This window comes from Zonotrichia leucophrys, chromosome 2, assembly GCF_028769735.1.
Source record: "Zonotrichia leucophrys gambelii isolate GWCS_2022_RI chromosome 2, RI_Zleu_2.0, whole genome shotgun sequence".
NCBI classification, from domain to species: domain Eukaryota; kingdom Metazoa; phylum Chordata; class Aves; order Passeriformes; family Passerellidae; genus Zonotrichia; species Zonotrichia leucophrys.
In genome coordinates, this window is record NC_088171.1 from 119,088,516 (window position 1) to 119,105,388 (window position 16,873).

The window sequence follows — 16,873 nt, forward strand, 5'->3', positions numbered from 1 at the left end:
TGGCTCCTCTCCTCCTGCTACTGTGATTACAGCCTTCTGCTCTGCAGTATTTCTGGCCCTTCAGATCTGAAGAGTAGCATGTGTTTGGGGAGCAAAGGGAAACATTTGCTCTGAAATAAACTAAGCTAAATGCTTTTCAATTGACAAATGCTTGGGAGCAGTGTGAAGTACAGGAATTCAATACTTCTGGGCTCCTGACGATGCAGCTGTTTGAATTACTGAAGCTGCCATGGGAGCTGATGGATGCTTTGTGTGGAATATCTGTAAGAAATAACCATATATTTGGACAAGTCTGGGGCTGAAATTTACTCATGGAGGACTATGACTTTTTTTTTCTTTACTGAGGGGATTAGTGGGACTTGTAAATACTTCTTCTATGTGGTTCATTAACCGTCCCTCTGTAGTGCAGCGCTTTCTCCTTGCTCAGCTTCATCTCACCCTCCCAAAGTGTTCTGCAGGTGCAAGTCCTTCAGCCCCACTGCCAGATCCAAAGCAGCACATATCCTTGTGGAAAGCCAAGTCACTCAGTGATACTCACACCCAGCTCCTCTGCTCCAGCCAGGCAAGAGGGGGGGACAGTGAGAAACACAAGGCAAGGCAAAGCACAGAATGAAATGGGACAGGGTGGTGTGGAGCACTGCACCTTAGGGTCAGATCCTGAAAGAGATCTTGTTTGGAGGGGAGAACAGAATGACGGTGTGCTTTTGAAGGGAATCTTGATGGGCTGCCCAGGAGAAAGCCCCAGCCAATGTGGAGGTCATGGTCCCTGGTCCATTTGCCCGAAATTCCCAAAAAATTCATAGCTGGTCTTGCATTTAAATTAGATTTACTTGTATTAAAAAGTCATATCAAGTACTCAGATAGGTTTGGATAAAAAAAATTTGTGTTAAGGGAACTGCAAAAAAATTAGTAACCACTGATTTCTCAAATCAATGGTTACTCAAAAACAATGACCATGAAAATAAGGACTGTGTGTTATTGCTATTTCACATGCAGGTGACATGTATTGAAGTAAACAGGGCTACTGTGTGCATTAGACTGGCCCTGCACTTAAATCTGGACAGGATTAAGAGCCTATGTGGTGAGTATGGATGTTAAACTGGTAAAATTGTTCTTACAGCTGGAAACAGAACCAATCCATGCTCCAAAATGTGGGTTAAAGAAAATGAACATTATTATCTTGGTTATTTCAGAAGTAGTAGTAGGGAGAAGTAGTTTAGCTGAGGAGGAAATAAAGCATCACACGCCACTTCCTTGATTTTTCATTGCTTTTCTATTTTTAGACAGCATTAGCAAATTAAGCTCAGGTTGTGTACCCATGGTTGGTATTTACATGCCAGTGATGAGGAAATTGGTATATGTGTTTGTATCTGTATTTTGTGTGCTGTCAGTTACATTGGTAATTATGCATTTTGTTACACTGGGCTATATGCTATGTTTTAAATTGCAATGCTGTAAGACTAAACTCTTTAAAACACTTTTAAAATCATCTCCTTAAAATAACTACAGATAATTAATTAATGTAAGGTAATACACTGCTTAAAATTGCATGAATTAATTTTGCATATTTTTCAGAAGCTTTCCAAATTTGCAAAAAGTGGCATAATGAAAATATTTGAATTAAGACTTTTTAATATACAATATGTTTTAAATCCCGTGAAGAATATATTTTCCTTGCTAGGTGAAAGCACCACTATTTGGAAACCTAAACAAAATATAGGCAGCAAAATGTCAAGTTTTATAGTGACTTTGTGTTATTTTAATGCCTGTTGTTATTGACAAAATACTAGAAGAGACTTTGGAAAGCATTATAGTCCCAGTAATAATCCTCAAAATTGAAAGTATTAGCATTGGTTTAGAGCCAAATATGTCATTCAATTCAGTTCTTTAAAGAATATATGGGGTTTAAAAACAACTTTGTTACCCTTTTAGAGTAGTATTTCATTAAAAATATAGTGGATCTAGAGTGGCTTTCTTTGAAAGCAAGCAGATAGCGTGAGATCATATTCACTCTTTCTGCTGAAAAGACTTCATCTTTCATACTGCTTTTATCTGGTATTTTTATTTGATGTATGTAATCAGGCAGCACAGCCAGTGTAATCTTTGGCAATGAGCCTCACAGTTCCCAAGGTGTGTCCTTGCTGGAGCAAAGCCCACAACTTGCTTTTTGTGACGTGACTCTCGAGTCCTCCCAACAGGGGTCATGGGAGCCCCCTCCCCACCCTCCCCGGCCATGCTGAAAGGATTTCTCTCTACTATGACATGAGCAAGGTGAATAGGAACCATTAGTAAATTAACTGCATTGTGGTTGGCAGAGAGCTCTCAGAATATGGGTTGGTTCTGCTTCCCCATCGTGCAATCAATAGCAGCTTTGCTGCTGCATGTGCAGGGAGCCAGAGCAGCCCAATAAACGCTGAATCGTGTTATTAGTGAGCAAACAGATGATAGAGGGATGCTGCCAACGCCGTGCAAGCAATCTGCCTGGGGGTGGGGAGAGCACCAGGGATTAACAGGATGGGGCTCCATCATCTGGATCAGCTGGGTGATGGTTGCTGATGGAGCTACAGCAGCTTAGGCTGGCTGAGGATATGGTCCCGAGGAAATTTAATTTAGGAGATGAGGTAAACAAAAGAGCTATATTGTAAACTGCCAAGGCAATAAAGGCAAGAGTGCAAAATGGATTTAGGATGCAGTTAGGCTTTTTATAAAATCAGGGGATTGAGTGAGAAGGACAAAGCAAGGAGACAGGGTTGGGAGAAACTATGAAATCCCAATTGAGCTTAATAAGGATTTGCTATCCCACAATTAATTATTATTAAATTTAAGGTAACAATCAGCTTTGGCTCTTTCTGATTTTGAATTAAACAATCATACTGAATTAAACAGTTACTATTTTAGCCCGTAGAACTGACTCCATTTACTGCTCTGCCAGAAATTGCACAAAACTGCTTCTCGCAAAACAGGATTAACTCTTCCGTGCCATTATTAAGATATCAGTTAAAACACCTTTTCTGACAGTAGTACACAATATTTTACTTTTATCTGGACATGTTACACTTTAGCAGGCTGACACTATGATCTGCCATTCTGGCCTTCATTGCCACTTTATCAGTTTGGCAAGTTAGTAATTAGCTCTGTCTCTGCTCTTGGAAGCAGTGCAGCTTTTTATCTCTGTTTTCCCTTTTACTGCTAGTGTCCTGCTTTGGCATTCAGATCACAAGCAGAGTGGTAAGCCCATTATTAATGCTAAGATACAGCTGAGTATTTAAAAACAAATGGCTTAAAACAAAGAGTCAAATTTTCAAGGCTGAAGCTTGAACTGTGTCTGATCTATCCTTTTTGTTCAATACAATGCAAAACCTTCCTTCCTCTTTGAAGCCATTTACCACAGGAGAAACCCAGAAACAACTCAGAAAGAGGAATGTGCTGCAACTACTCCTCAACACCCATAAAAAGAGTCTGACAAGAAGGATCTGCAGAACCCCAAAGACTTGACTGTGTAGCTCCTTAAGGATGCAAATGGAAAAGACACTGAAGCAGAGAAGAGGCAGAGGGATGATGGTGGGATGGACATGTTAGAGAAGCAAAGAGCCATTCCAGGAATCTTGTGCAAGGCTGGGACCACTCAAGCAAGGGCAGGATCTTGTGGGAAAGAAGATGCATAATGACACAGTAGAAACTGGAGAGACAACTTCTTGGTTCCACTCAGAGAGGTGGTAGAAGAGGAAAAAAGAAAAACCTCTTAGATACCAAACAAGTCAAGGGCTGCCTATCTGGGAAATAAAAGGCCTGAGTTGTTCTGAAGCACTGTGAATGCTTTGAAAGGAGCAACACAGATTTCTTTACTAGTAATTGTATGAAATTAGTGCCCACCAAGATATAGGCCTCTGAAAAATGTAATTATTGAATTTTGCATCCTAATTGTTTTGCTCCATGGTAGTACATATTTTTGAGGGAAACATACTCAAGTGAGTTCAAGAGAACGCACATATTAATTGAATACGTGCTTTAATTAAATTTTTGAGACACAATTAAATACTTAAGATACAAACAATTGCTTGTAATTCCATTTCTGGAACAAATGAATTGTCCAACATATGGAATTTTCTTTCACAGTCCTTTTTCATGCTCAGTAGTGTTGCTGCATAACTGCAGTTTTACTGAGGTCCTAATTACTCAGTACCATCATACAGGAATGGACTGCTAAAATACAGAGCAGAATTTCTTCCTCAGGGCAACTAATGTGTTGGAACAACAATGTGAATTCTTTTCATGTCTTGAAAAAGAACATACCCAACAGCCTAAAAGCCTTCAGGGGGTAGAATCTGAATGTCCTAGTGATGAATACTTAAATAAGAATTTACAGGAGCAAGTGTCATTGAGGAATTCCTATTACAGGCACAACACAGCTGCAGTGTTACTTTTCTTTTATCAAGATCTACTTACATTGTAAAAAATTCATAGCTGCAAGCAAAATTAAAGCACTTTTTACCTTCTTAAGGTCATGGGTAGGCAGAAAGATGCAGCTGAGTAGCTGTCAGTGCACACAAAAAAGAATGCAGTACTTCCTTTTGGAAAACTGAAAACAAATTTTGGCTGTTTTTTTATTTGTTATCATCAAGGTGTGGCAGCAAAGGAAAGATCCTTCCGTAAACTGTCTTATTGTTGAATAAAACCTGGGAAATTCCACCACGGGTCAAAAGAGACAGATATACTTCACAGCATAAAAATGGTTTGCCACAGTTGCCTTTAAAACAATGCATCACATGCCTCGTTGTGGTGATACCATGGTACTGCACTCCATCTTTTTGGCATTGGCTTAGATTTTATCCAAAAAAAAAAAAAAAGGTATCACAGCCGAGGCCCCAGATCAGGAAACTCTTGTTGATAGTGTTCCCTGCTACTTTAGTTTCCTTACCCTCAGAATTGGTGCAGACTTTCAGTAGCAAGCATGTGCTAGAGAGATGCAGATACTCAGAGAGAAGTGGTGTATAGGATGGCTGCCAAGAAAAGGGAGCACATTCAGAACTGAAACAGCTGTGGAATGGCAGGGAGACGTTAAGTAGAAGCAGAAACTACTACACGTAGGTGTGAACACTGCACATGAACTTCAAAAGGCAGGAACAGCATTTGCAGGATGGAAAAAAATCATGAGGATGAAACAAATTCTGCATTGGTACCAGTGCCTCTTGCTGCTGAAAGGCTGATGAATGAAGTGCTGAGTGAAGAGGCTGGAAGAGGTGATCTCTCTGATGGAGAAAAAACAAACAGTGTTTCAGGCAGAAGCTCCTGACAGGGAAGGATGAATTAGGTAAAGACAAGTAAGGCTGAGTGTTTCAAATATAGATATGGCAGGATGAAACAGATGGATTTTTTCCTCCAGGTAATGAATATACAGGGAACACTCAGAGAAGTCCAATTTTTTTTCCCCCTGAAATTAGGCAGCTAAAAAGACAGCTGGGGAGACTGGAATCTGGTAAACAATAAAAATTAAGCTCCAATGATTGTATTGTGTTTACTGAAAGAACTGCAGGCATTTGTGGAGAGATTGTCAGCAGATGACTGGTCCTGCAATGTGAAAAAAGCCCGGTTTTTGTGGTGCCATCACCACTGGCACCTGTGAAGAAGGCTGCAGGGGGGTAAAACAGCCCTGGGAAGTTTCTGCCTCTCCTAAACCAAGGGTAAACTAAAAATCAACTAGAGGAAAACCCAGATAGGAAAAATTCACAGATTAAGAAGATGCAATTATTCAAAGAGCAACAAATATTTCACATCAAACCAACATCAGCTAAAGAGCTTTAGCTGAAGGGAACAGATTTTGGAAAGAAAGAACATCCAGCTAAAGGGTGAAAGGAAAAAGCTACAGGTATAATGTTTGTTTTGGCCTTGCATACCTCTCATTCACTTTGGAATATTTCAACCTTTTTCAAAAGCTCTTCAGATTTTTGAGGACCGTCAGTCAAAGACACTTTAGGAACCGTAGCATTCCTGTACCCTGGAAAGGACTGGCACAAATGCCTGATTTATATGGAGAGGCAGTAAGGTCCTTGCTTTCTTTCCTCTATGGTTCAAAATTTCCACTTGGAGAACTCCAAAAAATGGAGATGGAAAGCCTATCACAGTGGGTGGAATATATTGTCTCAAAGAATAACTAAATTTAGGTGTAATGAGCATCATTTGAATTAATCTCAGTCTGAACCCCTGGGATGTGGGAACACAGCATTTCAGTTGTACCTGTTCAAAAGACTTTAGTTGGTTGACAAGTGATAGATCAAGTGTATAATCTTTAGGAAACATTATTGTGTTGCTTCACATAACTATCTTGCACACCCCCAAGATCAGACGATTTCTGAAGTGGATGAAAAAACTGATATCTGAATTTGATAATTAGGCAGTATTTCAAGGCTCTGGTAGTTACAGATAACACAGGGAAAGAAATTTTCTAAATCCTAGAGGACTACTGGTTTTGATGGAGCTCAGCAAGATCCAGCAATGATCCAGAATGTGAAGCTGTTTTCCTGACAGTGTGGGCTTCATCACTGGAATGAATGACTGAGTGCTGCTCTGACTGTCGATGCAGGATACTGCAGATGTTTTGTCCATCAGGACATGGACTGTGGAATTTTGTAGAATAAGTGCTACACTGGCTTTCAGCAGTTCTTAAAGTAAGAATACTTACAGCTTTATTGCCTTCTGAGCACATGGCCTGAGCAGTGCAGGAGCAGAGCCAATACTTTTTAGCACTGTCTGTGTCTCCTGCTTGGCCCTGCATCTGAGTGCCCTGCTGTCCTGACTGAGCTCTGCCTCCGTGCTGCTCCTCTAGCTGGCTGCACTCAAACACTTCATAAACATTCTTGGGGAAGAATCTGAGGTCTTGAACGCTGCAAAATTCCTGGTAAAGACTGCTCTCTGGGGCCTGGTCCACAAGCCTAATGGCTGGCTAATTGGCAGTATGCATCCCAGATGCATCCCACGAGGTGACTCATAAATCAGTCTCAGGCTGGGAATAGAGGGGGCAGATGTTGCCACTTTGCTTCTTACACAGTCTGTGTCTCTCTTGGCTCATTATTATGGAGTGAAAAGATGAGTTTCTAGCCTGGTTTTGGAATAAATCAATACTAATGTCAGCATGGAAAAAAAAAACCCCAACAAACAACAAAATACCTCTGAGAACTGCTCTCAACCTTTAATTTCTTTTTCTGGGGCTGCATGTTTGCTCCCTGGGAGCATGACGACGTCCAAATGCATTATCTTGAATAATTTGGGAACTCAAATAATTGTGACCATTGTTGAGGATGGGAGAAGAAGGTGGTGAAGGTCACTGCATTTCCAAAGTGTGAGACTATTTTCACCTTCATTTGAGGCCCTGATGAGGTCACTTCTTTAGGGAGATGCATTTGATCTTAATAGACATTACAGGTGACACTGGATTCTTAAAACATTTTGTCAAGAAGAACAATCAGTGCATGCTTCTTGAAGATTTTTAATTACATTTCTTGAATTTTCTAATCTTGAAATACAAATTCCTGCATCAGAAATAAAGAACAACACAACTCAAAGTCACATCTCAGCTATGCTGTGTTCTGAAAATATTGTATGAAAGACATCTCAAGGTTATACATCATTGAAATGGATCAAATGGCAGCGTTTATTAGAGGGAAGAAAGTCAAACCAGATGTAATGGGAATCCTCATCTGCTTTCACTAAAATTGAAACAGAATCTAGTTTTGATGTTAATTTGAATAGCAGCCTGTGAACCATATTTCAGATTTTTAAAGAAATGGTAAAATCCTAAATTTGAGGTCAGGATGATTTGATAGATGAATTCTACTTCTCCTCTCACAATGAATAGGAGTTAAATGTTCTTACTTGACGTACATATATAATTGTATTTTTGCAAAATGGCTATAGGTATTATGTCTTTATTTCTGTGAGGGCTATTTAATTTTGGATGAATACATTATATATCTGAATTTTGTTTCTAAAGTCTACGGCTTTCAAAAAAGTAGTTACACATATTAGAATATCTTTCAGTTCATAATATTTACTAACATATATTAATGTATTAGATCCCATGCACTCTTTTAAAAATTCTAGGCTAATGAACCTTTTTTTTTTACCCCTCTGAATCTCTTGCTGTGGACACAAGTTCTAGGTTCATTTATCTTTGCAGGTTGCCTTCAAAGCAGCCGACATGTAATCAGTTCTGTTTCCTTTTACAGTTTGTCTTGCTTCCCTACTCCACCACAGGTCTTGTCATGTTTCCACTTTCAGAGCCCCTTTTCCATCATCTTCCAGCTGAGTAAGGCTTGAATTGGGTGGAATTCTACTGTGCCCTGATGGCTATTTCTCTGCAGTACAGGTGCAGACCCTTCTCTGTGGCTCATTAGCAGGTACCTAAAACTCTGGTCCTGTGTGTGCAGGGTGTCCTCTTTCTTGACTTGAAGTTCAATGACAATGAGGTGGGGTTTGCCAGAGGCCAGCAGTACAGCTAATCCTGACAGAACATCTGATTATCTTTAGCTGAGACACTACAGACTTTTAGGGGCGCCTTCCACAGAAACAAACAGTGATGTTGTTATTAACATCAGCCCTATGGAACACAGAGCCAAGCCTAGAGCTCATTCTGGAGTAGATTATAAGAAACAAAAACCCAAAACAACACACAGAAAACTAAACAAAACCCACAACTCCCCAAACCATTGTCTTTCCTATCCTTTTGTTTGTCTCAAAATGTGAGTAGGCTGCTTTTGTACTTTGAAATATATTATCACATAATATCCTGTGCATTCTTTTTCTCTTTTAAATAGGTAACTTCTCTATAAATTTTGCTCTAGTTATTATTTTCTTTTTTTTAATTATTGTAATTGCCCGAATACAGAACAAGCCTGCACAGCAGGCAGCCTCTTTCCTTCCCATGCTCCAGCCTTACCTCCCCACTTCCCAAGTCTGATCTGCTTTAGTCTGTTTTGCATTTCTGAGTAGGTGGGAGCCAGGTCCAGTTTAGCTGAACAATTCCAGATTCCTGTAGACAGCAGGGAGCTGCTGCCATGCCCAGGAAAAACACATGAGCCGCTGCTCAGTGGCACCTCCACGCTTTGGAGGTGCCCTCCTGTTGTTTGCAGCAAATCCACTGTCACCCAGAAACTGCCACTCCTCGAGGTGCAAACCAGATACTGAGAGTTCCCAAATTGAATTGGAGTATTTGGTTAAATTTGAGGCACTCAGTCTGAGGCCTGAATGTTAAGTGACATTCATGCATATAGGGTTTTCTTCCTAAGCTAAATTGCCTGAAAAGGCTTCTTGTACACAGGAACATGGATATACTTCAATAAAAATAAGTGTCAGAGATTACAGGGCGAAGTGAAAGCTTGCTAAGGCATTTCAGGCTGCCTGCATAGTAAAGGAATGCATGTATACTTTTCCTGCTAGAAAAGAAGCCAACAGCATGTAAATCCAGCACTACTTCTTGCTTGCCTTAAATCAATGGACTTCTGGTGCTTTTCCTTAGAATGGACAAACATGCCAGGAAAAATCTGTTTCCAAGCTGAGAGCCCTTTCTCAGAACTGCCCATAAGTACCAGGGAGGATGGAAAACTGGGCTGCCAGGCTGCAGAGGTGCTCAAGGGAGGAGTTTGCCAGGAAAGAGAATTGCAGAGTTTGAAGCACAGAAAGACCTTCAACTTTCCCTGAGTTCTTACTAAAAATTTCTAATTCATACAGTGAGAAAAGTAATATCCTAAACCAAGCAATCTAATCATCTCCTCTCTCCTCCTTAGCCAGTTGTTTCTAATATGATGATGGACATCATGAACATAATGTATTCTGTTCCTGATGCTTTTTGCTCTAATGCTGGCTTGAAATACTGCTCTGAGAAGGGATGGGCAGACAAAGGTGGTACATTCTTGTAGTCTGAAGGAGCTCTGTGGAGACTACTTTTAATCCAGGAAAATGTTTTTACATAATTAGAGAAGCAGCCTTACAAGCTACTCTGAAGATCTCAAATAACAACCAGAAGGTTTTTATATACACACCCATAGCCTACATTGAGCTATAAGGTCTGCAGAGAAGTCTTGTGACTTTTTACCCCATTGCCACATTGTGCTGCTTTATGGGGAAGCTTTGGTAAGGAAGAGGAATTTAAACAATAGGCTTCCCACCAGTGCCTTTCTGCCCCAGCTTCCCTCCTTACAGCAGCATGTCCTCCTGGCTAGGAAGGCTGCTCAGAAATTGCAAGTTAGTTCAGCTTCACATTAACAGAAGTCCTGTTGATGACACACAATTGCTGCACAAAAAAATTTAGAGAACAGCTCCTGAATCTCATTTAGCCAATTTTTGGTGACAGGCTCATCCAAACTGTAGTGGCCTCATTATTTCTGTACCTTTCCTATGCACTGTTGGGATTCCCAAGGGAAGGCCACACATGCTTATATGACCATCTCAGCATTAGGGTGTTGATGATACAGAAGTCTACTCTTACAAAATCAGAGGAGGTATTAATACATTGTAGAATTACACTGAGATGGGTGGGAATAAAAATGAGAAAACTATGTGCTTATAGGAAGAAGCTTGTAAAAGTGTACTGCAACCCTTATTTTGTGCAAAAATATGGCATGCAAAGTACTCAAAGCACACCTGTGGGGGTATTTTAAGACACTTTTGACTTCTGCCAATTATATTGCAAGGTAGTCTCCATTGTGCAGCTAATGTCTCATCTTGAACAAAAGTTTGTTGGCTAGGGGAAATAGCAAAATCCTGTAAACATATAATGTATCTGTAATGAATCCCAAATTAGAAGAGTTTAAGTGCTGATATAAAAAAAAAAAAGGAAACAAATGAAAAACAAAACAAAACAAACCCCAGAAAACCAACAAACCAGAACCAAAACAGAACCAGAAAATTTGGAAGCAAAATTCCAATTCCATTTGATTTCACCTTTCATTTGGAAACTGCAAATGGATAAGTATGGAGACTAAACACTAGACATCAAAAATAAAGGGAGAATAAACCAAATAAGGTAGAATCAAATAAACATTGGAATCACTTGCTTTTCAGATAATAGGAAATTCATCATTTCAGGTGAAATCCATCTATGAAGAAGAACAGCCAGCAGATCAATCTCTGGCTCCAAGACTGATGCCACTGGCAGAATTTTGGAGGTTTTGACCATGGGTTGATTTACACAACAGCAGGCTTCCCCGTGTGATAGGGTGTACCTGTCTCAAAGTGGAAAAACAATCTTTGATCATAAGTTAAGAAGTCTCATTGAAAGAGCTTTAAACTGGATTTGAAGACGGAAGAGGTCAAAACCAGGCTTGATAAACCTGGGAGCACCACACGGATGTTTGAGGGATGTTGTTCTAGACAGGTCCTTCAGTGTGCCATCACAGTGGAGGCTGGGGATGGAGATCCAGGTGGCAGCAAAGACAGAAGGGTATTGATGTGTTAGAAACCACAGAAGTGCCTAAAACTGGTTGTGTAGGAATTAGGGCTTCTTCCCTGCAGAGGGCATTTGGATCAGCACATCTACACCAATACACACAGGATGGGCAACAAACAGGAGCTGGAAGCCATTGCACAGCAGAAAAACTGTGACAATTGCCATCATGGAAGCATAGTAGATGAATTCTTGACAGATTGAGACTGACTGTTCAGAAAGGCCAAGTGCCAGATCCTGCACTTGAGTCACAGAGACCCCATGCAGTGCTACCTGCTGGTGGAAGAGTGGTTGGAAAGATGCCCATTGGGAAAAGAGCTGGGGGTGCTGTTTGACACCAGCTGAACATGGCCAAGAAGGCCAATGGCACCTGGCTGGTTTCAGCAATAGTGTGGCCATCAGGACCAGGGCAGTGATTGTCCCCCTGTACTCAGTGGTGAGGCCACACCTTGAATCCTGCTTTCAGTTTTGGGCCCCTCACTACAAAAAAGGCTTTGAAGTTCTGGAGTGAGTCCAGAGAAGGGAACTGAAGCCAGTGAAGGTCTGGAGAACAAATGTGATCAGGAGCAGCTGAGGGATCTGAGGGTCTTTAGAGAAAAGGAGGCTCAGGAGGGTGCTTATTGCTCTCTACAACTACCTGAGAGGAGGCTGTAGCCAGGTGGGACCCAGCCTCTCATCTCAAGTAATAAGTGATAGGACAAGAGAAAATGGCCTTAAGTTGAACCAGGGGAGGCTTGGATACTGGGAAAAAATTTCTTCAGCACTGTCAAATACTGGAACAGGCTGTCCAGTGAAATGCTTGTCACCGTCCCTGGGGGTATTTAAAAGATGTGTAGATGTGGCACTTGGGGTGACAGCTCAGAGGTGGACCTGGCAGTGTTAGCTTAACAGTTGGACTTGATGATCTTTAAGGTCTTTCCAAACCTAAACAATTCTGTGATTCTAATTTGTGATTCTGTGACTTTGGCTTTCTATTCCTATGGAATTACACAAAAGAGAAATGTCTCTTCTAAACTAAGTCCTTAAAACAAAGATACTGCTGAACTGATCTGAAACAGTACACACTGGCACTGATTTACCTGGGCAATTACCAAAATTACTGAAAACTTTCACACTTTTAGGTCTTGGAATAAAATCCTACTTCACATCTCTGCCAGTATGTGTCTGGAATATTTTTGTCCTGTGCCTAGCTGTGTCTGACTGTCACTAACAAGTTTGTTTATTAGGCACTTAAGTATTCCACAAATAATTTTAGAAAAGAGAGGTATAATAGCTAGTTACTATCCATATTAGTAGTGTGTTAGATTTGCTACAGCAAAAATGCAAAGTTTACTTAACAGAAAGAACTGTATGACTGTAAATTTCAAACACTTACTTCTTTCACAAACCACTGGCAAAAGGCTGGGCCAATCCACTCTCTTGCATGAATCCCACAGTCTATCCAGACAGCTTTCTTGTAGGGCCGTGATCTTTTACCTATCTTGAAGTGTGAATATTCACAAAACACCAAGAGTGAAACACTTGAGTGAAAACACAACAATGAGAAAATAATAGAATATGAGAGAGGCTAAATAATTTTGAATTTCCTCATATAAGGGAACACAAATTTACTGTTTTAAAAGGTATGGCCAAGATAATGTTAGGTAGGTGTGCCATGATAATGAGGCTGATTTATGGGAAAAAACTGTAGCAGAAGTGAGATCTGTAAGTTCCTCTTTATGAGGAATGATTATTACGTGGAGTAGGGTGAGGAACAATGACACTACATGAATTGCATGATAGTGAATCAAATTTTCAGAACTCTTCAAGATGAAAAGAAAATACATTGAAAGTAAGATTTTTTGCACCTTGCTGACGCACTCTAATTTGTGGTCCCCATAATGTGAGTTGAGAGTACACAACCCTGAAATTTTGTCAGTAGGTAAAGAAGCAGCATTTGTGGCATATGCTGAGAAGGGCTCCACAGTCCTCTGGGATCCCTCTCCAGCATAACTGCTCTCCTAGCTGTCTATAAACAAAAAGCTTTCCAATCCCCTTAAATCCAAATCCTGGTAATTGAATGTGTTCTGTTATCTTTCTCCATGCATATCCAATCCAGGTAAATAGGATTTGGCTATTAATTTTCCAGTCTTTTTCCCAGTTTTCATTAAAGATGACATTCAGAGAGATACTTAGATTTTAGCAACTCATCCTTAGGAAACACTGTTAAGCTGTGTCTCTGGTGTATATGCTGTAACATAAATAGAAGTATCTGTCCCTGATTCCAGATTTTAGTCTCATTAATGACTGTTTAATCTTTACCTTGAGTACATACAGTGGTCTCCCTTCATAGGATTTTCCAACAGAGAACATCTGAACAAGATCTGAATAAGTTCTATTCAGATAATGCATCCAGTCCTCAATCTGCAAACACAAAAATAAGATCATTGCTTTAATCTTTGCATTTCATGGGGAGAAACTGCAATACATTTATTTGGCTCAGCTCTCGGTCCTCTCTCTATTTTTTCATTTTCCTATAGTTTTTATTTTTGTCTTGTTTGTTTTTTGTTTTCACACTTTAACCACACTTTTATTTGGCACTCATAGGTCTGTAGCCAGAGGCTGGATGCAGCCTTCACATGGGATTTTTTTTTCCATTTCATTGTTGGGTATTACTGGAATACATAAACTCTCCATTGAAAATATGGGGATGTGGCTAATCCACCATTGCCACTAAATATTAATGGCATGAAGAAAGAAGGTCCATGTTTCTTCCTGCCAGAACACATTGGCAAACAGATTTCCATGCAGGACGCAGTGCTACCTGCAGTATTTGTTTAGTGGGTACCAGATCCTGTGATGCAGTGCTCTCCATGCTCAGCCTAGTGACTTTGTTTAGGGGCAGACTGAAACTGTGTGGGTGAGCACACTAAAACCAGGAATTATTTACCCAGGCATCATCCAGGATAGTATTCTTCATAAATTAGTTTTTATCTAAGTGTTTTTATGTATTTGTACCTCCTGTGCAAGTGCTTAAGCATTTACTTGTATTGCTTAATTAAATGACTTAGTGTGATCATTAACTCATTGAAATACCTTATTCAACCAGAGTAAAAGACCTACTTTAAAAACAGAACTCAGATGCTCTGAAAGACAGTTACAAGTAAAGATAAGCCTTGAATACAAATAGCAAATATATTTTTTTTTCAAGGAAGTGCCTATTTTTGAAGAAGAAACACTTAGAGCATTCTTGATGATGGACGGGTAACCGGAACTTGTAGGGAGAATGAAACCTTAGCCTTACTAAACATAACATTGTAGTAGATAAGAGGCACAATATGAATTGTAATTCACCTCTTCCAGGGAGTGGTAGACTTCATAGTTATACCCAGGGAGGGACCTTCGACTCCTATGGGACCTCCCTGCAGTTTGGTTTTCTATTGCTTGCTGTAGGTCTGATATGAGAATCCTAAAAAAAGATAGTGGTATTATTGAAAAACTAGAAGAACACATAAGCTAAATCAGAACAACAATCACGTTTAGAAGAAATATAGCAGAAGTTAAACCATCCTGACTTTACTTCATCTGTTACATTTTGACAATAGAGTGCTTCAGGCTCACTTGAATAAAAGCTGCCAAATAAATACTCCAGCTGCTTTGAAATGTAACAGTGCCTTCAAAAACACAATAAGCTTGTTAAAAGACTGAACCAGAATGATGTAAATAATGTAGCCAATATGAAGAAGCGCCCACTTTCATTTGTTTATGAATGGGGCAACATTTACTGTCTTCTTTTATAATCCAATTATACGATGTGATCATGGATCTTCAAAAACTGATTTCAAACAATTTCAAAAATCTTTGTAAGCTTAGGAAAACATGGACACGCTTTCTCTTGGGTGTGTCATGGAACATTACATATATCTACAAGTTGTAGAGGCAAAAAAAGATTAAAAACTTGGAAACATTATCACTCTGTCTGAAACAAGAAGAAACAGCAAGCAAAAAATCTGAAGTGGGCTTTGTTGTTTACATTATTTACTCTGCTATAGTTGTTTGCCAGTTTTGTTAAAATAACTCAGGAAAAATATGAAAAATGCTAAGTGAAATTTAACATAAAAAGTGAGAGCTTCTTTGCATTAGGACTAAAATGCAGGAAGAGTTGTGTAAGCTGAAACTTTTCTGTTTTATGACAAAAATAAAAAATAACACAAATACAAAATTATAATATAGAAAACATCTAAAAATAATTATAATGAAGAAGCTGAAGCATGCATCCATCCCACCAGAGAGTAGCAGAAGCTGGGAATACTGTCACAGATATCTGTAACAACATTACTGTAAAACTGAGTCATCCTTGTATGTCCTCTTCTCCTAAAGCATGGCAATGTGTAATCACCATGCCACTAATTCACCATTCCCATAAAAAGACAGTCACATTCAACCTTTTACATTTTTATAGGCATTAGCTTCTGTGATTGGAAAAAGATGGAAAGAAATGGCATTTACTCTGCTCCTAACTCAGCTGTGCAGCAGACGCCTCAAAGGTAATAGGTCTATCTGCATAGAGAATCAAAGTAAAGGTTATTCCCATCTTCCAATGTAGGAGTGAAGTAGTTGTATAATTAGGAATTTCATTGTTCTACATCAGCAATATTCATTAAGCAAACTAAAGGATTATAGTCTTGACTAGCAAGGTGCTGAGTATGCTATAAGACCAGTACTGTAAAGCTGATTAAAGGAGTGATTTTATTCAAGCCATTAGGGCATCTAATAGTTAAAAAAAAAATGCTGGACTGCTTCTCAGAATTCTGATTAGTGTAAGCACCTACCAGAATCAAGCTCATTCTGTTAACTTATGCATCTGTACTCTAAATGAGATTTAATAATTTTTCTTTACTTTTAAATGGCTATGTACTGTGTATGCTTATAACAAAGGCTCTTAAGTCCCTCAGGTCTGACTGCAACGTAAGTGGCTTCTTTACCAAAAAAACTTACAACTGAGGCATCTTGGTGCAGGGAGTTTATCTGATGCCTGGCTTGTTTTCATAGCCATCTTGTCAGGAAGCCAAACCCTGAGAGAGATAAGCCTGTTTTACAGGCAAGGGCTGGTCATTATTAGGGATGTTGAAATGCTTCCTGATTTTGTAAATGTGTCATAATTCAGGTAAGCATCACTGCATCAAGCTGAAATTTTACCTGGAGTTTGGCTCAGACTTTTCCACTTCCAAAAGGGATGTGGAAATTTGACTCCATTGTGTGTGTGGGGAAAAAATTATTTTTAGAAAAATTGAAAATCAGCTGTGTGAAAAGGAGCTGTACAAAATCTTGGCTGTGGAGCTGCACTTCAGCTCAGGGCTGTGGTCCCCACCCCAGCTGTGCTGTGGGCACGGCTGTGCTTGGGCAGCCTGCTCCTGCTGCTCCCTTGCCATGGCTGTTATTGCTCTCGTGGTGAAT

At 39.8% G+C, this 16,873-nt stretch overlaps 1 protein-coding gene and 1 long non-coding RNA gene across 2 annotated transcripts in view; one reads left to right on the top strand and one right to left on the bottom strand.

The window, feature by feature from the left end:
• CPA6 (carboxypeptidase A6) overlaps positions 1–16,873 on the bottom strand; it is an 81,461-nt gene that overhangs the window by 13,688 nt on the left and 50,900 nt on the right. Inside the window, exons 4-6 of the mRNA XM_064703539.1 lie at positions 14,771–14,885; positions 13,739–13,840; positions 12,813–12,917 (exon numbers count right to left, since the gene is read on the bottom strand). Of these exons, the coding sequence (XP_064559609.1) occupies positions 12,813–12,917; positions 13,739–13,840; positions 14,771–14,885 (322 nt within the window). The remainder of the gene's footprint in view (positions 1–12,812; positions 12,918–13,738; positions 13,841–14,770; positions 14,886–16,873) is intronic.
• On the top strand, positions 510–4,847 carry LOC135443325 (uncharacterized). The gene is made up of 3 exons (XR_010438964.1): positions 510–592; positions 997–1,081; positions 3,379–4,847. It is a non-coding gene; the product is annotated as an uncharacterized LOC135443325 (long non-coding RNA).